General features: G+C 39.6%; 2 protein-coding genes across 3 annotated transcripts in view; one reads left to right on the top strand and one right to left on the bottom strand.

Annotated features, from left to right (window-relative positions):
- homer2 (homer scaffold protein 2) overlaps positions 1 to 21,925 on the bottom strand; it is a 78,957-nt gene extending 57,032 nt beyond the window's left edge. Inside the window, exons 1-2 of the mRNA XM_055232381.1 lie at positions 21,718 to 21,925; positions 21,454 to 21,639 (exon numbers count right to left, since the gene is read on the bottom strand). Of these exons, the coding sequence (XP_055088356.1) occupies positions 21,454 to 21,458 (5 nt within the window). The 5' untranslated portion in view covers positions 21,459 to 21,639; positions 21,718 to 21,925. The remainder of the gene's footprint in view (positions 1 to 21,453; positions 21,640 to 21,717) is intronic.
- A 405-nt stretch (positions 21,926 to 22,330) lies between these two features.
- Positions 22,331 to 24,295, top strand: LOC117392121 (RNA guanine-N7 methyltransferase-activating subunit-like protein). 2 transcript variants are annotated; one of them, XM_055232390.1, is made up of 3 exons: positions 22,331 to 22,420; positions 22,597 to 22,785; positions 23,304 to 24,295. In XM_055232390.1, exons 2-3 carry the CDS (start codon positions 22,598 to 22,600, stop codon positions 23,587 to 23,589), a joined length of 474 nt encoding a protein of 157 aa, XP_055088365.1. In that variant the 5' UTR covers positions 22,331 to 22,420; position 22,597; the 3' UTR covers positions 23,590 to 24,295. The 2 variants fall into 2 exon arrangements, with proteins under 2 accessions (XP_055088365.1, XP_033846003.1); XM_033990112.2 differs by lacking the exon at positions 22,331 to 22,420 and adding an exon at positions 22,426 to 22,453 and having other exon boundaries at positions 23,304 to 23,732.
- Positions 24,296 to 25,897: the final 1,602 nt, after the last annotated feature.

Here is a 25,897-nt window from a genome sequence, read left to right as displayed (position 1 = left end):
ATAAATATAATAAAATATTTATTCAGTGAATCAAATGCTTGGTCGACATGGAAACCATCTTGGCATCCCCTCTCAGCTTCTTGAGTTTGACATGTTTATAAAGCTGTCTCCATGACGCCCAGGACCCCCACACAGACAGACAGGTGATAATGTAACACAAACCCCAAATCCTCACAACATCCTGCAGCTATTAGCACATTTTCGCTAGGCCCTCTCTATATTTTTACTCCAAATTTCAAATATACTCTCTCTAGGTGTAAGTGTGACAACGAACCCTAGTGACAACCCAGTAGGCCTACCCAGGTCTGTCCTTAGAATGTACTTGATATTTACTCTCCTTTGCTTATGACCAATAGTTTTGAACGTACGGCAGCTCCAAGCTCCGCACACACAGACAGGCAGGTGTTAATGTAACACAAACCCCGAATCCTCTCAGCATCCTGCAGCTATTAGCACGTTTTCGCTAGCCCCTCTCTGCAGTAGGTGGCTCTAGCACAGGGTGGGATCTTACCAGTGGTGGTACTGAGTGGTACTCAATTATGTTACTTAAGTAAAAGTACAGATACTGGAGCAAAAAAATAATCAAGTAAAAGTAAAAGTATCACATGTTATCTCAGTTGTTTTTTTTTTTCTTAGCTGTTTTTATTTGTATGTTTTTGTTTGCTCAAACTATGAACATGTTAAAAATAAACCCCTTAGCTTTTTCAGCAAGTCACAAAAAATAATAACTTTTCAGTTCAGTTAAAAAATGTGGTAGAGTAGAAAGTGCAGTACTTTGTTACTTTTATTTTGTTATGTTCCACCACTGGACATTACTGCTCTCATCATGATACTATACTATATTGAAGTAAGAAGAATACTTTTTCAGGTTCAGTGAATATGGAATACCAAGTGCCACAGTTCGGCACCAGTGGCAAAATCTGTCATCAGGAAAAGACACTTCACCTACATTGACTAGTATAAATGTGGTGTGTGTGTGAGTACGTTAGTGGTGGTCGGACGGGTCGATAGCACAGACTGGCACCACCCAGAGTAGAGTGAATAAAAAATGCTCTGTAAAGCGTTTTGGGTGTCATGAAAGGTCTTGTATAAATTCAATGATTAATTCATTAATAATTTAGGGTTATAGTATCAGTGATAAAGTAGTTGCAGTACATGGATATCGTACTTCAACATTTCTTTTTGTGACAGGCCTGTTATGGAGATACAGAGTGGGGGTCTGTTAGCTAATGGAAACAGTCCCCTCATATCTGGAATAAACATCCAACTTTAGACAGCAGCGTCAAACCAGTGAGTGCAACAGGATAACAAAGGTGACATGGAGGCAGCTATGTAGATTTCCTCACTTTTGTTCAACACCACAAAGCATAGATCCTAAAATATCAAAATCAATGTATCAAAATCAATGCTTGTAACCATGTTGACTTTGTTACTTCATCAAAAACACATCTAAAGAGGTTTTAGACGTCATCAATGCATGTTTAATCTCTGTTGGGCCCCATTGGAACCCTCCTTACAGTTAGCAGTTAGCGTTATGTGTTAGGAATTAATACTCCATCGAAATGTAACACTCAATTTTTAAATATAATAAAACATAACACTTTTAAATTTAGATGAGTTTGTATATTCTAACATCTGCCCTCAATGTTCAAATCATAAAGTTATTGCTGTGTCCCTCAGTATGGCATTAAACGTATATTCTAACTGAATGGTCGCCCCCACAGATTTGACCAAAAACTTGAACTTGGCATCACCTGCTTGTCTCCATTGAGATTAAAGTAAATGCTACACTGTGGAGGTAGAGGACCATCCATCAAAAAAGTTGCATGGTAGTAGAAATATTATAGTGCAAGAGCCAGCGGTGGTCATGACGGCAGGACGATTGACATCACAACAGTATGAGCAATAAAACGGGTATAGTAGCAGAACTTTCAACTTGACTCTTTGCTTTAAATCTCTTGTATTTGACCTCATTTTGTGTAATTTGAGGTACCAGAGTGTGACAGCTTAAATACAGACCATTTTGGAAAAGTTGTAGGTTTTAAAAGACTTTCACTTGTAAATAGTAACAAGTATTTTTCACTGCCTCTACTGCATTCTCCAGTAGTCATAAAATTAACTATCAGGGAGTGTCAGTCAACAGCATGTTAACATAAGTATCGTAAAGCTAGCCTTAAGAAAATGACAGATTCCAGTAACAACGTGCAATTTTTGTAACTTTGGACAAACTCAGAAAAGGCCACAAGGTTAATGTCACACTTTTTATATAGAGCTTTTCCACCTTCAAGTCACTCAAAGCACTTGACATGAAGGAACCACTCACCCATTCACACACACATACATACACCAGTGTACACAGACACTGAGGGTGAGGTGGGTAAAGTGTTTTGCCCAAGGACACAACAACAGAATTCATCTGTGGGAGACTCACACTGTTAACCTTAGAGTAGATGAGAACAGATGAGATTAGATGAGAACATGAGAGCAGATGAGAACAGATGAGAACAGATGAGAACATGAGAGCAGATGAGAACATGAGAGCAGATGAGAACAGATGAGAACATGAGAGTAGATGAAAGCAGATGAGAACAGATGAGAACAGATGAGAACATGAGAGCAGATGAGAACATGAGAGCAGATGAGAACAGATGAGAACATGAGAGTAGATGAAAGCAGATGAGAACAGATGGGAGCAGATGAGAACAGATGAGAGCAGATGAGAACATGAGAGCAGATGAGAACATGAGAGCAGATGAGAACATGAGAGCAGATGAGAACAGATGAGAACATGAGAGTAGATGAGAACATGAGAGCAGATGAGAACAGATGAGAACATGAGAGTAGATGAAAGCAGATGAGAACAGATGAGAACAGATTAGAACATGAGAGCAGATGAGAACAGATTAAAACATGAGAGCAGATGAGAACATGAGAGCAGATGAGAACAAATGAGAACATGAGAGTAGATGAAAGCAGATGAGAACAGATGAGAACATGAGAGCAGATGAAAGCAGATGAGAACAGATGAGAACATGAGAGCAGATGAGAACAAATGAGAACATGAGAGTAGATGAAAGCAGATGAGAACAGATGAGAACATGAGAGCAGATGAAAGCAGATGAGAACAGATGAGAACATGAGAGCAGATGAGAACATGAGAGCAGATGAGAACATGAGAGTAGATGAAAGCAGATGAGAACAGATGAGAACATGAGAGCAGATGAGAACAGATGGGAACAGATGAGAACAGATGAGAACATGAGAGCAGATGAAAGCAGATGAGAACAGATGAGAACATGAGAGCAGATGAGAACATGAGAGCAGATGAGAACATGAGAGTAGATGAAAGCAGATGAGAACAGATGAGAACATGAGAGCAGATGAGAACAGATGAGAGCAGATGAGAACAGATTAGAACATGAGAGCAGATGAGAACATGAGAGCAGATGAGAACAAATGAGAACATGAGAGTAGATGAAAGCAGATGAGAACAGATGAGAACAGATGAGAGCAGATGAAAACAGATGAGAACAGATGAGAGCAGATGAAAGCAGATGAGAACAGATGAGAACATGAGAGCAGATGAGAACATGAGAGCAGATGAGAACAGATGAAAGCAGATGAGAACAGATGAGAGCAGATGAAAGCAGATGAGAACAGATGAGAGCAGATGAGAGCAGCTACACTTAACTGATGGAGGAGAGTGTCTGAGAAACTCAAGATTTTTTTTCAAATATATCTTTTCATTTTGTCCACAACCAACAATTTTGACAATATTTTCTGGAAATGGGGAAGTTAGTAAGGAATAGCTTTTAAATCATCTGGAAAATACTCCATACTGTAAACCACTTTCAATAGCACAAGGATGAAATAAAAAGTAGTTTTATAAATTATCATCGTGTGGTCTAATAATAAAGAGCAAGACCATTTTAAAACCATTCTCCATCCATCCATCCATCCATCCATCTGTTTATCCATTAAACTATATATTATCTATGCATCCATTCATTCATCCATCCATCTATCCATCTCTATCTATGATTTTTTTTTCTCCAGTACATTTGTATGTATTTGTATAGTTTTAATACAGATTTGTTTTACATTCCCAGCATAAGTTCCAAAGTGTAAGGCTGGATAATGACTCAAAGCCAGGAGGTTGTCGGTTCAATTCTCAGTCCATATCACTTGTCTTGTCAGTTCCTTATCATCCATGCATCTCTACCTAGTCTTATTGTTACGTGGTGCATTTTTTCTGTGCAGCGTTGAATCTGTGGAGCTCTGCAGTGTCCCGGTGAAGTCAGGACTTTGAGCTGATGTGATGTGGGCATAAGCTGACACTGCACTCGCTCCAGCGCAGACTCACCCATGCAAAAGGAAAACCCTTTCACATGCTGCATTTTAGAGCAGGCTATGAGCTCACAGGAGAGGCCACAATACAGACAGTCAAACCTATGTACTGTAGTAGTAGTAGTAGAAGCAGCACTTGTAGTAAAGGTAATATTAGCAGTAGTAACAGCAGTAGCACCAGAAGCAAAGGTAATAGTAGCAGTAGTAGCAGTAGTAGTTGTTGTTCTTTTTTAGATGGTTGATTTACAATGCACTCATATTCTCTAAAACTAGAACTTTGATTTTTCTATAGACACTGTGTTGATATTTCTGAAATTTAGAAATATCAACATTATGGTGACAGCCAAACAAACTGTGGTGTAGCACAGTAGACGCTGTTGTAGTAAAGATTAAGTAAAAGTAATAGGTAGTAGTAGCAGCAGTAGTTAATCAGCTTCATTAAATGTTCATTTTTCAAAACAAGCAAGATTACACACTTAATATGAATCAAATATTCCAGACTGGTGTTCCTAATGAGCCGTAGGAGTTTTGCCCGCTAACAGTGTTACAGCGGGATGGCAATTTATTCAAAGTTTAATGGGGCAGCGAGTGCAGTGTTCAAACCACAAACTGCTTTATGAAACAATCCAGTGGTAATATGAACCCATCAATCTCATCGATTTCAATAACGTTTGACAGACAGGCCAGTTTTTCTCTGAAGCTAATATTGCCCTTATTCTCCTGCGGATTACACTGAAATTAAAGCCTTACAAATTCGCAGTCCATTTTGAATCCTAATCTCATTCGTCATCTGCTTTTGGGAACAACATGAGCCATTAAAACGATCAGAGCGACGCTTATCCACACGACCTTTACAGAAGCCGCTAAAGGCCATTGGAAACGCATACAATCGCCTTTGGGCAGATAAAACGCATTAGTTTGATTGATGTTTTGGGGGATAAACGTAGATGACATTTGGGGAGTATTTAGGTGGTACGCCAAGGCCGGGCTGTGTCCTATAGTGACAGGAGTGCTTTGTACCCCTCTTCTCTTGCTCCGTTAAATAATTCACAGGTTTAGTTCGTGCGATCTCCCGAGGCCAGTTAGAGTCAAGCATGTTTAAAGACGCGCTGAAAGATATCCAGACGAGGGTTTGTTGTATCTGTAAACAGTCGATCTGCAGGGTGATAATGTGATGACAGGACAGGGAAAGGAATAATGAATCAGGAATGTTTTCAACTCTAATGTGTTGGATAGAGCTTGTTGTAGAATAGTGAAAATATTCAAATGGGTCTATTTTGATTTTGCTTGTAGAAAATGAGTAAGTGGTACATTTTGGTAATAAATAACATACGGCAGATTTTACATTAGATTTTGGTAGCGCCAGTGACATTTGCCAGTGAAAAACATTTTAAATTTGACTGAATACCGAATACTGCAATGCGGAAAATCCTCTGCAACCCACAAAGGTATTCCCCAAAGAGTAGAATGCAAAAACTGCAAGAAAGTCAAAAAGTAGCACCAAAACTGAGGATTAGAGATAGACCGCAATATCAGAATAGTATTTGGACTTTTTGGCGTATCAGCTATTGGCCTTAATTCTCCAGCACAGGTTGATATTTTGTTTTGGTCAATCTGCGGCTTAAAAAATACACACAAATCTTTATAGTAACACTTGAATACAAAGAGATAGCTGCACAGAATGTGACTACACAGCGCTCTTATAAGTTTGTGGTGTTAAATGTAAACATAATTTGGGGACAATAATCCAAATTGGCCCTACATATCGGTCCAAAAGTCTTGGCAGAGCTCGGGATTCAAAATAATCGGTATCGGCCATGAGAAAAACCCACATCCGTCGATTTCTACTGAGAAAACTAATGGATACTGCTGCTGATGCTTTAAAAGGTCCACTATGTAACTTTTCTTATGGACGGTTGGACCCCTTCTTGGCTCCATGGAGATGTTTGCCAAGAATGTTCCGCAGTATGGAATTATCCGTCTTCATGGAGACAAAGTAAAGCCCAGTTAAAGGTAGTACATGGAGAAAGAAGGCAGGTTTTCCAACTATTTCCATGCAAAGTAGTAAGATCGCCACGGAGACACGCAGGTAGCGGACTCTCCACCCAAAAAAAAGTTACGTAGTGTTCCTTTAAAGTCTTAGTGTTACATAAGGGCTTTTTGGATCTCTTTTGCTTTAGTTTTGGGGGAACGCCTTACCACAGATTTTAGATGGTTATATAAGCAAATACTACGAGTTTATCCATTCATATTTTAGGCTTATCTCAGTTGTTCCAGTTGTTTTTAAAATGTGCACTCTGAACAGACTCATACTTCTTAAACACTGCAAATCTAATGGTAATTGTAATACTCAGTTGTAATTGTAATATTTCAAAATGGTGCCGTGCTAACTACAACAAATCCTTTAGAACACTGTTACTGCAATTACTTCAATGATTTCAATGAATGAACACTTGATCTGAATGAAGGAAAACCAGTACTACTCATTTAGCGTCTTTGTTTACAGTGAGAGGCATTAAACCTCGCCACAAGTATCAGATAACAGATCGCTAATGCTAATGCTAATGCTTCCAATTTACACTCTCAAGCATCGGCATTGATTAACTCTCCATTACAACACCTACAGAGATAAAGAGAGATAGAGATAGAGAGAGACAGAGAGAGAGACAAAGAGAGACAGAGACAGAGAGAGACAGACAGAGATACAAAGAGAGACAGAGAGAGACCGAGAGAGAGAGAGAAACACAAAGACAGAGCGAGACAGACAGAGATACAAAGAGAGACAGAGACAGAGAGAGACAGAAACACAAAGACAGAGTGAGACAGACAGAGATACAAAGAGAGACAGAGACAGAGAGAGACCGAGAGAGAGACAGAAACACAAACACAGAGCGAGACAGACAGAGATACAAAGAGAGACAGAGAGAGACAGAAACACAAAGACAGAGCGAGACAGACAGATACAAAGAGAGACAGAGACAGAGAGAGACCGAGAGAGAGACAGAAACACAAAGACAGAGCGAGACAGACAGAGATACAAAGAGAGACAGAGAGAGAGAGAGACAGAGAGAGAGACAGAAACACAAACACAGAGAGACAGAGATACAAAGAGAGACAGAGAGAGACCAAGAGGGAGACAGAAACATAAAGACAGAGCGAGACAGACAGAGATACAAAGAGAGACAGAGACAGAGAGAGAGACAGAGACACAAAGACAGAGCGAGACAGACAGAGATACAAAGAGAGACAGAGAGAGACCGAGAGAGAGAGAGAAACACAAAGACAGAGCGAGACAGACAGAGATACAAAGAGAGACAGAGAGAGACAGAAACACAAAGACAGAGCGAGACAGACAGAGATACAAAGAGAGACAGAGAGAGACCAAGAGAGAGACAGAAACACAAAGACAGAGCGAGACAGACAGAGATACAAAGAGAGACAGAGAGAGACAGAAACACAAAGACAGAGCGAGACTAGGAGAGAGATAGAGAGACATTGAGAGAGAGAGAGAGAGAAACAGAGAGAGAGACAGAAACAGAGAGGGAGATAGAAAAAGAAATGGAGAGAGAGAAAGGTGGAGAGAGAAAAGGAGATAGAAAGAGATGGAGAGAGACAGAGGTAGAGGGAGAAATGGAGAGATACAGCAAGATGCCAAGAGATAAAGATAGAGAGAAATGGAGAGATAGAGAGAGATGGAGATAGAGATAAACTCATGCGAAAACTGCCTGGTTCACATTCCACAGTTGAGGAATCCACTGCAGGCTCATTTCCCCTAAACAAATCCATCCATCTAAATCAGCTAATTTTTAACATGCTACAAGGGCGTTGCTAATGCTAACGCTAATGCCAACACTGGGAGCACTGGGGTCAAAGGTAGACCAGTTCAACAATAAGCTAAGCAGACACAGAGGTGACCTGTCAATCACAAAACTGCCTTTTCAGCTGCTACACAAATAAGACACACCACATTCCTCTCGTTCTTCCTAAAGCGAGAACTGAGACGGAACTTGTTACACCGACTTTAGGTGAAACAAAATGTGCTCAAGCCAAGCTGCATGTTTGTGATGGGAGGGAGAATACTGCATGCTATGCCGCTATGCTATACAATGGGACAGTAGGGTCAAAAATATCAAACATCTGACATCTAACCCATCTATCCCCATGGAGACAAGCAACTCAAAGTTTCATGTAATTTATATTGTATATTGTAAATTCTATACTCTTTCTCTACAACCATTTGGATATTTTCAGCCCTAGAATTTTGAATCTCTACTAAACAAAAATTAAAAAGGTGGAACTGTGCATTTTGAGCTTTGGAGACGTAGACAGACTGATAATAAAGGATGACTCAAACTTGTGTGAATGAAACAAAACACAACTCCAGGTCTGTTTTAATGAGCTAACAACATAATAACATGGCTTAAACCTCACAAGAATCCAATTTGCGTAACGTAAGACCACAACTATACGTGCTCGGTGTCTACCCTAACAGAGCAGAAAACGCCTGTTAGTTGGTACAAAATTGTTACTACTTGTACACAGAGGAGCAAGCAGCGCTGACCAAACTGCACATCTCTACTACATGTCTGAGTGGCGCCGAGGGCAGTGTTATGAATGACTGTGTGTCTCCATAATGGGATCTCCTCATTAGCTGCACACTCGAGCTCTGTGCCAGGGGGACACACAGGGTCAGTGGCCTGTTCACAGAATTGCTTCTCTCTACAAAGCCCCAGAGGCCAAAAACAACTATACCACTGCTCCAGTCAGACGCAGCGCCGGGTGATGTTCAGGACGAAATATGGCATCGCTAGAATCGCTCACCTCAGCAGTTTTCATGGTCAGAATGTTCGTGTGGATGCTTTTCTTCAGCCATGTACCTCTTGGGATACAAATTGATTTCAGTTTATTTGCAATTTGCAGTGTAAAAATGCACTGTAAAAGGGTGGAAGAAACTCAAACTGCAGAGTGAACATGGTGTACTATTTCTGTGTGCTTGTATGCTACTCCTATACTTATATTTACTATTGCTACTCCTATACTTATATTTACTGTCATTATTCACACATTATAACAACAACTTTAAACTCAATCTATTCTTACGATGTTTTTATTTAAGTCCTCGTCCTCATGTAAATTTGGTTTTGTTTCGGGTCTCGTTCGGGTCTCGTCCGGGTCTCGTCCGGGTCTCGTCCGGGTCTCGTCCGGGTCTCGTCCGGGTCTCGTCCGGGTCTCGTCCGGGTCTCGTCCGGGTCTCGTCCGGGTCTCGTCCACGGTCTCGTCCACGGTCTCGTCCCCGTCTCGTCCCCGTCTCGTCCCCGTCTCGTCCCCGGTCTCGTCCTGGTCTCCTCCCGGTCTCGTCAAAACTTGGACACACTACTTTCTACATTTTATATACATAAGGAAAACATTAAATAGCTATATTTTTTCTTTGCTACACAATTACACATATTTTGCTTCATATGTTCGAGGTCAATTCTGTATGTATCTAAAATGTAAAAAGTTGTAAAAATAAAGTTTAAAAAATTGACTTAGGGGGCGTGTCCAAACGTTTGACTGGTCATGTATGAATTCACCTTAAGTCTCAGTTAGAATCAGACTGATGTTGAATAGAACCCACTGTTCACCTTGACAGTAATTCCTCAAACCATCACCACGTTTCAAAGAAAAACTGTTTCTTGAATCTTAAAATCTGACTATTTTAACTTCTCATTTGAATCTTTTTAAGGTCTTTTTTCCATTCAATAATCTAGTCCACTTATTGCCATTAGCGAAGCAGGTGGCTGTATATTACAGCTGCTTCATTCAAAAGTAGGGAGACACCAACAGCCAATTAGTCTCAGCGCCGACACAGACAGACAATAAAGGGACTCACATTTATTTTAGTCGGAGCAATTTATATTCAGTAAATTACCTATTGTAAAAGGCTGGAGACACACACAGAGGAGACATGCACACAGCCCCAACAGGGAGGGACTGACAAAAGGACTGTAATATTAAACACCAAAATTGCATGAATTACACTGCCTGGGATCCAGAAAACACTTTTCTTCAATACTTTACGAAGATCTGAGTCTGATCACCGATGAAGCTCTCGGTTTTCAAATAGGCGTGATTGACAGATGGATTAGCCAACTCGCCGTCCGTATCAGAAAAAAATAAATGAAAGAAAAATATATGAATGAGAGAAGCACTAAAGCGATCAAATCTGAGGTGAGAGAAATGTGCTTTTGTTGTCTCTCTGTTTGTTCTGTCATTTCACAAATCTAAACGGTAAACGTTTAAGCTGATGATGTTTTCTATGAGTGACCGGACACATTAACTTCTTGTATTACAACACAAATCTGGATTTTAGCAGTATTTATTTGGGCTGCCCGCAGGCTGGTTCTAAAAATAGTTCATTAACTCACTATTGAGCTGAATCGAAAATTGAATTTTATTCTGTTGCTTTTTTTTTAAAATCACCCTCGCATTTATATGGATTTAAAAATGTCAATATCTTAAAAATATGTTCATTATATGTGAAGTTTAGATTAAGGTGAACTCTGACCTACTCAGTTCAAAGGTTAGTATTGTGCACATGACAAACCAGTGCTCAGCTAGCGAGCGCGGTAAAGATGCACGCCACAATGTGGAGGGACACTTCAATACGTGTCACAAAAGCTACCACACTAACTACCCACCAAGAAAGGCACTAAGGAAAAGCCCAGGACTAAGGGCAACTTTGGATAAACAACCGAGATTTATTTAAAAATATGCAAGTTGATTTTTCTTTAAGATTACATAATTGAAAACTTTTTGAAACATGGTGCAACATAGTTGATGTTTTGTTAAAAAGGTTTGTCAGTGGCTGGTGAAAATGGGACACTTTACCTATGAGATGTAGTGATGTGTCATCTGGAAATTTAACAATTACTGAGATTAATACATTTAAAGCGCTGAATATTCATATTTGTTTCCCATCTTGCTGTCATTGTTGATAATTGTGAGAAATCATTAACGTGATCAATGTCTTCACATAGATGATCATCATTTATCATTATTAATGATGTATAACTAAAGGTGTTATGTCAGAAGAGCGTCTCACACTGGTAGCCCTTCGTATGACTCTTTACCCAGGATGTAGCTCTTAGTTTGAAGATTTTTTTTTTTTCACTAAAATTACGGATTTTTTTTTTTTTTTTATATGACTTGAAGAATGACCAATCAATAAATCAGAATCTTGGCACCATGTTAGCTAAAGTAGGGAGTTTCCTGTAAACATGGTTAAACTGACTAACTGTTTACACAAGCAGCTCATCATTCACATAAAGCAGAAACAAAACTCTATGTAACTAAATATCTAGTCATTTGTATTATTTAAAAAGGTAATTTAAGACTCTCCACTGTTTCTGCGGTCTGTCTGCGGCCCGTCTGCGGCCCGTCTGCGGCCCGTCTGCGGCCCGTCTGCGGCCCGTCTGCGGCCCGTCTGCGGCCCGTCTGCGGCCCGTCTGCGGCCCGTCTGCGGCCCGTCTGCTGCAGGAGGCGTGGATAGTAAGTGAGACTTCATTCACTTGTCATTCCATAAGAGCTTTGACAGATACAGTGAATTTAAATCTGTTCAAAGGAACTGACACTGGCTGCTCCGAGCTCTCTGCACATCCACACAATAATGGAGGAAGTCTGACAGCAAGCGCCCACTCCTCCCTGCATCACCAATTCACCCAAGACACAATGGACTTAAGGAGTAATACAGAGAGAGGAAACGATTGAATACTTTGACTGGATAAAAAAGAACATTTGAGCGGTTTATTATTTTTTGACTATTACTGATGTTTCTTGAAGCATAAAATTGCCACCATCTTCTTTATTCTTCCTACAATCTGCCATCTGCAACAACACTGACCTCTGCCAAGGCACTGACACAATCTCACAATGTTCAATATGTTAGCTAGCTCATTGTGTTTCAAAGCTACAGTTTACAGTTCAAATTACTTAAAATAAAGACTACCCAATTATTTTTACAAGTAGAATACTTCAGTTTGTGGGGTTATTTTAATATTTATTATGCCTCAAAATCAGCATCAGCGTTAGCATTAGACACAAGCATCTCTTTGTAAACACAGAAGTGTCTTCCAGTGAAGTATTCATTTTATTTGTGAAGTTTTTAACATTCACCCACAGCTCCCTGTCCACTGCCTCATCTTTAATATTCATTTAATATTTATGGTCAGGTTTGTGTGATTTGGCAAAAACCTTAAGAGATACAATTGGACAGGAAGTAGTGATGCTAACAGTGAGGTTGCTGGGCGTTGTTGTGCACAGAGTCTATTTGGACCAGACCAGGTGATCCTATTGTGCAGGGGGAAATACATTTAATATTTCATTCCTGTAATCGACTACATCTAACAGCATGACTGACCCTTATAGTGGCTAGAATCTTAATCCAGTCTCATCTCGCAATTAAAAGGTACATTATGTAATTTGTCCTGTTGGAGATATTATTGCTTCATGTGAAATGTTCCACAGTATGGTTTATTCAATTCAATTCATTATTATGCACATAGCACATTTAAAATAACTTCAGCTGACCAAAGTACTTTACATAAAAGTCAACAAAAAAAATTATACAGTTAACACAATACATAGGAAAAGAACAATAAGACACCAAGATATCCTGCCTAACTACTATTAAATGCCAGGGAGAAGAGGTGGGTTTCTAACTTATTTAACATCCATGGTTTAATCGTGGGTATTTTTTTTATTGCTCAAAAATAAAAAGAACAGCACTGGTGGCCTCTCCTGCTCGTCTCTAGATTATTTTGTTTCTTAAAGCTATACAGTGTGATATTCCAGGCGTAAAAGTCATAAAATCATCACGGAGACAAGGTGACGCACATTTAACAAAATAATTCCTAAAATGCCTTAAGCTTGGCAGTTTCCGAAGTCACACAAAAGGGATAATTTTTGTGGTCACTGTAACTTTACTACAAAAAAAATCTAAATAACTAAGGCATTTCACCGCAGCAGCTACAGACAGACCATAATAACCTAACGTGTAATCATTTGTGCGTATTAAAACTGGATGGATGGAGTCGGGCGTGTGGTTTTGCCTGTGAGCTGGGGTCAGGTTAAGTGGCTGTTCACCTGATGAGTGAGCAGAGTATTATGTTTGCATGAGAGAGCAGCTCGTGCAGAAGGAGCTCATATATGCACCACCTGAGAGTTCGTGTTTTCTCTGAGGCAGAAAATGTGCACGAGCGGAAATAACGCGCAGGCCCGTCTTTAGAACAACAGCCCCCCGGCCACATGGATTTAAAGCAACTGGTGTAGAAGTGGAACATGTCACTTGATTTCAATACCAATTTCGAACTTGATTTCAGTACTAAAGAACAGACATAAATGAGCATCTTAAAAGCTCTTTTTTTAGATAATAATGTGATTTATAACATATTTTAATACTATTTGTTTATTATACATTTTGGTGCTGATAAAAGTCAAGATGAAACTGTTCAACAAAGGTCCAATTTGATTCAGTTATGTGTGTTTTTTCAGCATTGATACTTGCTTAAACGAGTACCAGTTTGAGTTTTAGTTTCAATTAGAGACAATCCTAAAAGTAAAACTGTGTAACTTTCTTCACCTGCATATTTCCAGGGAAACAGAACACCTCGGAACATTCTCTATAAATATGTTTCAGTGTGGCATATTATAGCCAAAGGAGCAACATTTCTATGAGACAAGCTCGTGGCCCTCCTCTAGGCTAAGTACGAGTCAGGTTTGTGGAGATGCAAGCACGCTCACAGGAAAAAAACTGCACTGTGTAACTTCATTAGCCTAAAATAGACTCAAATAAAATAATGTGTTTTGTTTTTTTGGGGGGGTTTTTTAAGGTTAAGGTTAAAATTCCTTTTGGAGTTTGCATCTCTCACTGTCGAATGTGTGAGCCGTATAATAGATCAGAGCTGTGTTGGAGGAAGGGCATCTGGTGATGATTTGTAAATGTGACTCACTATAATCTCTATTGTTATAATTTTACAAATCCATTTCATCTGGTAATTACTGTTATTATATGTCATCATGGCTCATCACAAGCATCACACTAGGGTCTAATTACACACTCAGATGAGATCGCATTGGGGGCAGTGGGCCAGATTCAAACCAGCAACCTCAACGGGAGGACCCTCCGACACAGAGCTGTAGTATTCAGAGTAAAGGTGCAAAATACGTTACATATATGGCATTTTTTCATTGTTCAGATAATGGAAAGTCACAGTGATAGAGATTTCAGGAAACTAAATTATGATCGTGTTAAATGGTCCTTTAAAACACAGTGACTATATAAATGTGTGTGTTCTTATTCAAAATCTGATTTAACATGGTTTAGTCCAGATTTAGACTTAAACCTTGTCAATTCATGGGTTTCACATTACAGACAGCATTTTGAGCACTTTCACTATTCAAAAGTTGTAATAATCTGTTTTGAATTGTTTTGTATTTGCATTTTTTTTTTTTTATCACTCAGAAACTCATGCATAGCCCTGGTTTTGTCCTGGTTTAGTAATCCAAATGTAGACCAGATGTGCTAGTCTTGTTTCGGTTTCTTTCCATTACATTTCTTGTATTACAAATGGGCTTTTGATTTGTCATACATTGATCAAAAATACTTTATGGTAAGTTTTATCTTTATTTTGCGTATTCAAATGGAAAAATTCAATATCTCAAATCGCAATTTTCTATAGCAGCCTTTTACTCCAAAGCCCACCTTAATCTGAGAGCTCTGGACATAAGGAGGAGGTGCAGGAGGGGGGGGCAGATGGGGGCAGATGGGCTCCCAGGTCTGCTCCATCTGCTGCTGGGACATCCCACCGGCTTCAGTGTGTCCTTTTCTTAACTCCTGTTTTAAAACCTGCCCGCACTCCCCTCTCTTCCACCTTTATATCACCCGCTCAGACTGAAACCTCCTGGTCCTCTCTGTGTTAAGAACTTCACAATTTATGTTAAAACGACACATAGTTATATTTGTCATTATAATAGACAAAACATTATTATAAATTCCTACATATTGGTGCCCAAGTCCTGGTTTATTACATCTAACTGTAGAGTATAAAGCAAGGGACGTTGACGAGAAAGGGACAAAGGAGTCAATTGTCCCAGAATTGTAACCTCTTGCCTATTAATTTACATTAGAGGGGGGGCCCATATAAGAACTATTGCTCCAGAGCCCCAAATTTCTGTTGACGGGCCTGCATGAAACAAAATCCTAATCATGACTTAACATAATAATTATTTGAAATTAAGACGTTAACTTATACCATATTTAAAATTCTACAACATAATTTTTGTATTTTTTTGATTTATCGCACAACCTTCAATCAAACTTTCTAATAAGATGAGATTCCTAGCTTAAGAGTATGTGTTTTTTTTCCCTAAAACACTTAAAATATGACATTATATCCCAATAATTGTAAAATCCCTGTACATGAGGGCAGGCTTACCCCCGTTATACTCGTCTAGGGGCTGCTACTGTCCTGTCACATGTCACTGGGCTAATCAATGAGCTCTCTAAGCCCTTAGCAAGTCCATCCCCGGTCAGCCTGGGTTAAGCTTCAAAAGATCCCCGTGTTAGACTCTCTCCCAGCATGCACCACTGTAGCTGGTCATGTATACTGTCTGCAATAAGTATGAAAGTGATGAGAGCTCTTATGAGATTTATTAAGTGATTATAGTGCAAAGACGGAATGAGATACAGAACTGAAGAGGTAATGAAAATACAACCAGTTTTCTTCACTAAGCCTAATCAGAGCTAAGCCGCTTCAAAAATCAATACAAGAGGTGAAGTGATCAAGTCTAACAAATCCACGCTATTTCTACAGATACCGAGTGAATGTTGATGTTCGCTTTTGGCATTTATTTAAGTGTATTTCGTAATGTTTTTTTTTTTCCATATGCATGCAGTAATGTCTGGAATTAAAGATGCACTATACGACTTTTCTGGTGACGTGTCCACCACAAGGTTGTCTCCATAAGGTTGTCTCCATAAGGTTGTCTCCATAAGGTTGTCTCCATAAGTTTGTCTCCATAAGGTTGTCTCCATAAGGTTGTCTCCATAAGGTTGTCTCCATAAGGTTGTCTCCATAAGGTTGTCTCCATAAGGTTGTCTCCATAAGGTTGTCTCCATAAGGATGTTATTGCTTTGTTTGCATGTTCCACAGTAAGGCATTAAACTTATCTTCTCTGCATGGATACGCACTAGGCCAAGTTACAGAATCGTAGTAAGAATGCTATTTTTGAGTCATTAGAAACGCCTGCAACTGACTAAATGTAAGACTGACATGTTTGTTGTCACGCTGTGGAATATTCCAGTAATAACATCTCCATGGAGACAAGAAAGTGGCAGGCCCTCCAACAGAAAAGTTACATAGTGCAGCTTTAAATTACCCATATTAAGCTATTTTCTGATCTATGTTATAATGTTGTTTCCTCATCAAAAACATACCTGGAGTTGTGTTTTGTTTCATTTACACATGTTTAAAATACAAACCCTCAACACAAAACATCTTGTTCCACCTTGTGATGTCACGGGGTAATACACAAACTGCTCCACTGTGCATTTAAACCTCTGCAATGACCCATCCTGCAGCGAAACTGGGACAAACTGTCACGATCAGTGGGCGACTACTCAGTAATGACTGACTGTTTGGGGGATGTTTTAATATTAGTTATTTCGTGGTGTTAATATCACTACAAAAACTGCTAAATATTACAGCCCACTGCAGCCCACTCGTGCATTCATCACTTCCAGACTCGACTGCTGCAGTAGCCTTCTGTACGGTCTACCTTCGACCCACCTTCAAAAACTGCAATACATCCAGAACTCTGCAGCCCACCTCCTCACCCACACCCACTCTAAAGCCTGCATCACCCCTGTTCTCAAACAACTCCACTGGCTCCCCGCACAACACCGCATCCAATACAAGGTTCTCCTCACCCCTTACAAGTCTTACTCCATGGCTGACCTGAGGAGTCCCACCTGCCTCCTCAGGTCAGCCGACGCCAACCTCCTCGCTCCCCTCATCGGGACAAAGCACCGAACCTTGAAGAACCGAGCCTTCACTGCCACCGGCCCCGCCCTCTTGAACTCACACCCACAACCCATCAGGAACTCAGACTCACTGCAGCACTTCAAATCACTACTAAAAACTCACCTGCTCAATCCTGCATTCCCCTCATGATTCCTACCATCATCTTCTACTTCTACTGTTTCTTATTGTCTGTACAGCGTCTTTGAGTGTCCAAAAAAGCGCTATATAAGCCAGACGTATTATTATTACTCATTGTCAGTATTTCAATTACATAAAAGTTGTTGTTAGCAGCTTTTCAAAGTGCAAAAGTGGTCTGCACTAGAACACTCTTTGCCTCCAACCAAAAGCACCAATTTCAAATCCACACAACTGTGAATGATTAGACGGCAAGCATCTTATTAAACTGGGAACGCAACAGCACACTTCATCACATCTGAATCCCAAGGGTGGAAAAATAATACAATTAGAGCGATACAGAGAGATTCAAGATGAGAGAAAATAAGAAAGGCAAACTCTAGCTTTAAACTTGTGACCTCTGCTCCACTGAAACCTCTTTTCAAATAGTCTCAAAGGGAAACACCAGATCTGAGAGAGGCGGCTTTGGGTCAGGATGTGAGCGTGCAGACAGAACGGGACAGAGAAACAAAAATAATAGAGACTGGGATCAATGAGAATCACTATTGGCGAATCACTTAGAGCAGGCGGGCTGCATAATGAGCTGTTTGCAGAGTAATGGAGTGCCCATGTAACTGACACAGGGAATGCATTTGGTTAACAAATCCATGTGTTTGAATCGGAGATGGGAGTACTCAATTACATTTACTTGTGTTTTAAAGAAATAGTACTTTTCAGAATAGTGACAACTCGGCCTGTCACAGTAGTACATTTTGAGGTATGATACATTGCTGAGGAAAATATAGACAATAAACAATAATACGAAACAAATCCATCCCACTGACGCAATTCACAAAAGTGGAATTATCCCCAAAGTCTAGTCTAAATTGGCGACAGTGGCTCAATTGGTAGAGTCCACTGATTCAAAGACTGGTGCGCTCTGAACATAAACATCATTGGTTGAGCGGTCAGATCCACTGACCCACAGGTTGGCGGTGGGATTCCAGCTCCCACAGATGAATACCGCCTTTGTGTCTTTGGGCAAGACACTTAACCCACCTCGCCACCAGTGTCTGCGTACTCTGGTGTATGAATGTGTGTGTGTGAATGGATGAGTGGTGTCACATACTGAATGATCTCGATATATAGTGATTATCATGACAGGCCAAGTGACAACAAATATTTAGTTTGAAATAACAACATTCTTACTTGAGTACTTGGTGACAAAAGCTTTATGTTGACAATATTAAAACATCTGAACAATTCTCCAAATGCTTTTTATTCTTAGTTAAGTAAGTTTGGGTACTATATTTTTACTCTAGTAGGCTGATACAAAGTTTTGAAGTGCGATATGATGACTGAAAATATCACGATAAATGATAATATTAATTCATACCATTTTCATAATAAGCTTAAAACAGGACTATCACCGTAACCCATTTTCTAAGTGAATAATTTTAAACATAACGTGGCCATCGATATATAAATAGAGCAATGAAAGACTAAAGTGTTAGTTCTAGTATCTGTAATGTGTCATGTAAGTTCATTTTTATGTCATCATAAAGGCCTAATGCTACAGAAACACTAGTGCAAAATGCTAAATTTAAAAAAGTGCAAAATGTTGTTCATCTAGCATATATTGAACGGTAAGTCGATATAATAATTATTATGACAGCCCTCTACTTGAGCAATATTATTTTAAAGTAAGATTACTCTTACTTGAGTGCAAATTTACTCTATTACTACAGTTTGTAATTGAATAGCTCAAACTCAACAAATGCAGCAAAACATTCATATTCTTACACTTATTTCTTATTGTTCTTTTACTGTGAATCGTGTGATCTGTACATCTGTTTTTTGTTTTTGTTGACTTCTTATGTGAAGCACTTTGATCAGCTGAAGTATATGAATACACTGGAATTGACCTGAACTGAATTAGGATTGGAAACAGAGTCAAGTCCAACAAAGTGCACCATGTAACTTTCCTGCTCGTCTCCGTGGAGAAGTTATTATTTTGCACAGAATGTTCTACAAAATGACAATAAACTTATATCTCCATGGAGAAAAGCAGTGATGCCCTTCGGCAACGTCAGATCTGTGAAGATGCACCCCCGCTCACAGTGAGAATGCTTGTTTTTCAAGGTATTTTTGAGCAACAAAACCCCTGTAATTGAATAAATGTATATGCACCAACAACACGCAACAACATCTGTATGGAGACATGCAGGTGGTGGACCCCCCAGCAGAAAAGTTACACAGTGCACCTGCAAATCATTTCTCAAAACAACTAAACACTATATCTATATGGAGCTCAACAGTCCTGCGCACTTTGAAGTCCACTCTGGTTCTATAAGTAAAGTTCCTATTTATTTTTCTCATAGACTTTTAAAACAAATATTAAGAGTTGTGGAGCTTAACCGGCTATGTGTAACTAATATCTATAACACAATTGTTTTAAATCTAGAAAGCAAATGTAAAATTACAGGTCACGTAATTGATTAACCCTGAGCAAACTATCAAATTTAATTTTTTTTTTTTTTTGGAAAGTCTATGGGAAAATGAATGAGACCTGTACTTTTAGAACCAGGGGCGGGCGATCACTGCTGAGGTATCAGCTTTGTGGTATCTAATGACCACAAGACCTATAATTCTACTTCAAACCCCTTTCTGAAACTGTAGAAACCGCTAAGATACTAAAACATTTCGCAGCTTTTTAAACATGCTTTTTGGACTTGTTACCACATAGCCGATTAGCCCTGAGTATGCTTTCCAACTTTTAATATTCATTTATTTCGGAAAGTCTATGGGAAAAATACATGAGAAATTTACTTCTAGAAACAGGGGGTGGGTGAGCCCCGTATGAGTACTCCTTTCTGGTACAATTTTGTTGTTAAAAACTCTTTGGAAAGTTTGCTAAAAATCAGAATATGTTTTAACTGGGGCAAGTGCAACATTTTAAATGAAGTGCATACATTTAACTGTGCGGCAAAGTTTCAAGTGAAACTAAAAACTGTCGTAGAGTGAAACTAGAAACAAACCAGCTGCCATGCCATCGCTGTAGGTGTGACCTTACCCTGGTAGCTGCTTGGCCACACAAACCCGACATATATACGACTTTTTTTTTCCTCTCCAAACCTGCTCCACCACTCTGCCAATTTCTAGAGGAGTCTGTACTGTTAGACTGGTTTCTTACACACTTTGGAAAAAATGTTGCACATGGAAACTACAAGGCTGGCACTGAACGCCTACACATAAAAATATTATTGCTTTAGCCTATTCTCCCAAGTCAATGTTTATTTGACATGTCTGCACATTAGCATTTTCATGGGTTATTAAAGAGTTCTGGAAAAAAAGGTGGTTTGCATTGCCCAGCCTGGAAATGTCTCCACAACAAATAGAAGTGAATAGAGTTGGGTGATTGCATAACAGCGACAATGAGCCACTGAACATTCACACCACAGAGGCAAAAATAATGCTTTTCCTGTAAACAGCTTCACCAATGTGGACAATACAATGCCAGAAGTGTCCTGGGTAGGTAGGGGAACGAGGTAGACTGATACTGACCCTGGCAACTGGATGGCATAAAAATCACTACACAAAAAAATAAAACTGAAATCTGGTGACACCTAGAATAGATTTTGCTCAGTGTTAGGATGTCATTAGAAAGTCAATGTGAAATACTGGGGAAAAAGCCTTCAATATGCCACAGATCCATAAATAGAGCAGCCTATATTGGGGGTATCCTCTGCTTGTAGCGCGTGCCATCAAGCCATGCCAAGTGAAAGCGGTGTAAATGACACAAATATTGCACAAATATTATAATAAAGAGATATTTTTGGATTGGGGAGACATTTTTGGCATATTTATACAGTGCAGGTGTCATGATAATCGCCAAAGGGAATGACAGCAGCGCTTTTCTCCTTATACTCACCCCATTGCCGTGGACTTGAGGAACAACTCCTTAGGAAAATACCACTGCAGAGAAGACTCCTACTATTGGAAAACTGTCACAAAGCAAAGTCCGTGGATAATTAGCTAGCTCTCCAGTGAGTTCATTCCCAGTGCAACCAGCTTCTTGGCGTTTTCACTCCTTCCCCGGGTCTCTGTCGCTCGCTTACTGCCAACAGACAAGTGCGTAATATGAGATCACTTCGTAAACTAGATTCACCGGCTTGTCAAACTAAAGAAGTTTTACCTCCTCCACGGCGAAGTAACGCGGTGAGGTTATCGGAAATATTCTTCAAACAATCTCCGAGTAATTAAGTTGATATGTGCCTGTCAAGTGTCCTCGCTGGTTGGTGTAGTTTTGCTCGGTCCTCCCCGATGGGATTGCGCGGAGTGAATGGAGACAGTAGCGACACGGAGCGGCGTCCACCTGCTCACGCACGCTTCATCTGTTGGACCCACGAGCCGCCCACACTTTGGTTATGTGGGCTTTGCGGTGGCGTTTTCCCTCCGTGACAGCGACCTGAAACAAAGTAAGCTTACATAAAAAAAAAACATATAATAATGTAATCCTGTTTTAATGAACAAATAAAGAGGGATTTCCGTCAAGCAAGTAGAAATATTTACTATATATTTTTTGCCACGGGGAAAAATAACGGACTGGATGTAACCATAGCGACGGGTCCGGCACTGCCACATAACCGTAATTATTGTAGTTTTAATTTGTTCATTGTTAAAATAATAATTAACAATCCACTTAATATGTTATTACTGTTGTTACTTGCCAGTTTTTTGACAGATTTTTCTACGGGTTTGTCAGGTTTGCGTTACTAGGAACCATAAAATTATGTACCGCGTTTCCGGGGGAGCATTTCCGTCGACGGACAAGCAAAGTGAGCTTGTTTAGTTTGGATTTTGAGGGCGTAAATTTGTATTTATTAAGAGAAATACAGGTAAGATACCGTAGATCGTTTGTTGTTTCATTGGTATGTTATTTGTGATGTTGTTTATAACGGTCTGATTTAGCAGCGTGTATCATTTTAACAGTTCCTCGGGCTGTCTCTAACTCACATGTGGGCTGCTCATTCATTCATTATAATTCCAGTTGCTAATCAAGATGTTGTTGTAGTATGGCTGAAACCACAGAGGAGGCTCAGACCACGGAGAAGTCTGAGGACTACGAGGAGTTGTTCGCCCACAGGTTTACCTCAGAAGACCGTGAATACCAGGAATACTTGAAGCGCCCGCCTGACCCGCCTCCTATTGTGGAGAACTGGAGGGGCCGTGGCGGAGGCAACCACAGAGGCAGGGACAACAGGTGCGCTCCTAAATCATTTACACACGAACAGCTTTGGGGCACAAACGTTTCTACATGGGCACAGGTGAAAGTATCTGTTTACATGGTCTCTGACAGGTTTCCAAACGTTCAGACTAAATGAGGTGATAATTTTATATTCTTTCTGTGGGTTCAAAATGTTTATTATTCCATCTTGTCAAATTGCTGACAAACAAACCCATGAGGACTCGTATGAAAAACATTTAGTAATATATGTAGTATAGTGCAATATTGACATTTTAGTGTTTCTACAGTTACAACAATGGTTTGACTTGGTCTTAGTCAACTGGCAACTAGATGGATTACCATAAATGTTCTTACCCTTAACTGTTCTCCATTTTACAAAAGTGTTAAGAGTTGGACACAGTCACATCATGATTAAAAAATAGGAAAAGGAGGCGACGCATGGCAATCCGTGATAGTCAATTTGTCCAGCGCTCCTGTACTTTCAAGATGTTGTTTGTAATTAAAATAATTGTTTGACTTCTTTTGTTTTTTAGATACCAAGACCGGCGGGGGTACAGAGGTCGTGGTTGGGGCAGAGATTATGGTGGAGAGCGCGGCTGGAGAGGGGAGCACCGGGGGCAGCAGCAGCACTGGCATGACCGCGATAGAGACAGATCTTACAGCAGGGATCGAGACAGAGGTGGAGAGAGGTCCTGGGATAGAGACCAAGAGAGGTCCTGGGACAGAGACCGAGAGAGGGGGTTCCGCGGAGGGTATCAGTCCCATTCTCAAGGCTCCAATCAGGGTTACAGCCAGAGGCCACAATACGACCGCTACTAATATCTCTCAGGTTTTGTCAGTATTTATAAGGACTTAAAACTTGTATTGCAGATAATATAGATGTATGGAAATGTGCAACAGTTGAATCATGGCTTCTTTCATATGGCCCCAGGGTTAGAAGTTAGACTTGATGTCTCTATTGACTCCAATTAAACCTGTCTGTGATTTTGAAGCAAGAACATAAAAAGGTTACAAATGTAACTACAGTTCTATGAATCCTGGATGAGTAGGGATGAAATAGAAATCCTTCACATCAGGCTGAGAAAGCCCGAAGGAGTCATGAATTATTGCTCCAAATTTGACATTTAGATTGAAGCTTTTCTTGTTGCCAAAACTTTAAAGTTGACAGAATTCCATTTTCTGTTACAACATAACTGCACTGTAATGGCTTGTGATTTGGGTATAGGAAGGCTTATTAATGCTACTTTATCCATATTTTTCAGGAAAATGATAAAACTATAATCTCAACTCAAACTTTGTACTTCAGTTGCGTCTCCTTTTTTCGTGTTTGTTTTTGTAAAACTGGTGTGTGTAAATGTATGACATCATGTAATTGTAACATGTAACAGCACGACTACGCTGTTATTGTTTTTTTTAAACAATTTTACAGACGTTGCAGGCAATGAATGACCAGAAGATGATCATATTTTTCTGACACAGTAGTACTGGACTCATCAGATCTCAATAAACACATATTTTCTTACAGTTTTTTTCTTTGTATTTTCCACTTTCCACATTTACTTTGGTATCATAATTTACTGTTAATAATTTCAAATATGTACCCATGCATTGTTTGCTCTGCCAACATTATAACTAAAATTAGATTTATTCATTTAATAACTTGACAGAAAAAGAACATTTAAGATATGTCATAATACAAATGAGTCATATTGTTTATTTACAGTCAACACACTGCAGTAAATCTTTATGTATTATCTTTATTAATACAGGGAGACCCAATGAGAACACTTAGAGTCTCTTTTTCATGGGGGCTCTGTTCCAAATGCAATACAAACAAAAACACACAATACAAATAGGTACTGTACAGTACATAAATCCATATAAAATGTTAAAAACAGGTGCACATGTGTAAGTTCATTACCACATTATTAAATTGCGATTCTATGCAAACAAAAGCAATTATCCAAATTCCAGACACACTCATAATTCTGCCACCCTCCATCTTGGTCTGAATTAGTCTTGACACAGCAGTCAGTGTTGAGACCTTCTAATTTGCACTGATTACAGTTCCAGTCCCTCTCTCACTTTCCCTCACTTTCTCTCCTGCCAAGTGCCACCCCCACACGAGCCTGTGCTGCTTATCATCACGGCTGATTGCACGGCTCGGGCCCAAATCAACTGTGTTAACCCAATCTCAGCCAAAGTCCAGAAATAGCAACAACTCCACAGAAACAATGCCAGTGTATCAGCTGGGGAGTGGGTTAGCATGTCAGACCCGCAGGCACCACATGAATGTAGTGTATCTTTAATGTGTTTATACAGTCACAACAGAAAAATATGTGTGTTACACAGTTTTGGGGGGTAAAATATCACTTATTGCTTCTATTTGAGCTTATTTTGTATTTGTGGTAATTCTTTAAAACAGGTAAAGATCAGTGGTGGAATGTAACAAAGTAACAGTAGTAAAGTACAGTACTTTCTACTCTTGCTACATTTTTCAACTGGACTAAAGAATAAAAGTTGTTTTTTTTATTGTTTGAAACCTGCTGAAAAGGCTGAGGAGTTTATTTTCATTCATTTCACTTTTCATAATTTAAGCAAACAAAAGTATGCAAAGAAAAAAAAAATCAGTTCAACAAAATTGAGCACAAATCTTTAGATCTTAAAATCTGTGTGAAATACTTTTACTGTCTACATCTCCAAAGCTTTAAACTACAGGCTTATAAAATGTTATGTCACTCGTATCCCAGCTGTAGTGATAATAAGGGGTGGCCATCTTTGAGCAGTGAGCTGTGGCCAATGAAGCGTGTAGTAATAATGTATTAATGACACACATGAATCATTAAAGGTCTCAGCAGGCTTCCCCTTCGCACAATTATCAGTCTTCTTCGGAGCTGTGAGCCTCTAAATGCACTTTTACTTTTTTCTTTTTAGGTCAAATTAAAAGACCCATTTTACACTATTTTCTGATCGATGTCATAATGTTGTTTCCTCGTCAAAAACACACCTGGAGTTGTGTTTTGTTTCATTCATTCACGTTTCATGTTTAGCACAAACCTGGCATGTTTTGTGAATTTTTCTCTCAAACAGAAAACGCTCTGTTCCACCTTGTGATGTCATGTGGTGA

This window comes from Periophthalmus magnuspinnatus, chromosome 3, assembly GCF_009829125.3.
Source record: "Periophthalmus magnuspinnatus isolate fPerMag1 chromosome 3, fPerMag1.2.pri, whole genome shotgun sequence".
NCBI classification, from domain to species: domain Eukaryota; kingdom Metazoa; phylum Chordata; class Actinopteri; order Gobiiformes; family Gobiidae; genus Periophthalmus; species Periophthalmus magnuspinnatus.
This window is presented reverse-complemented; position numbering and strand designations above follow the sequence as displayed.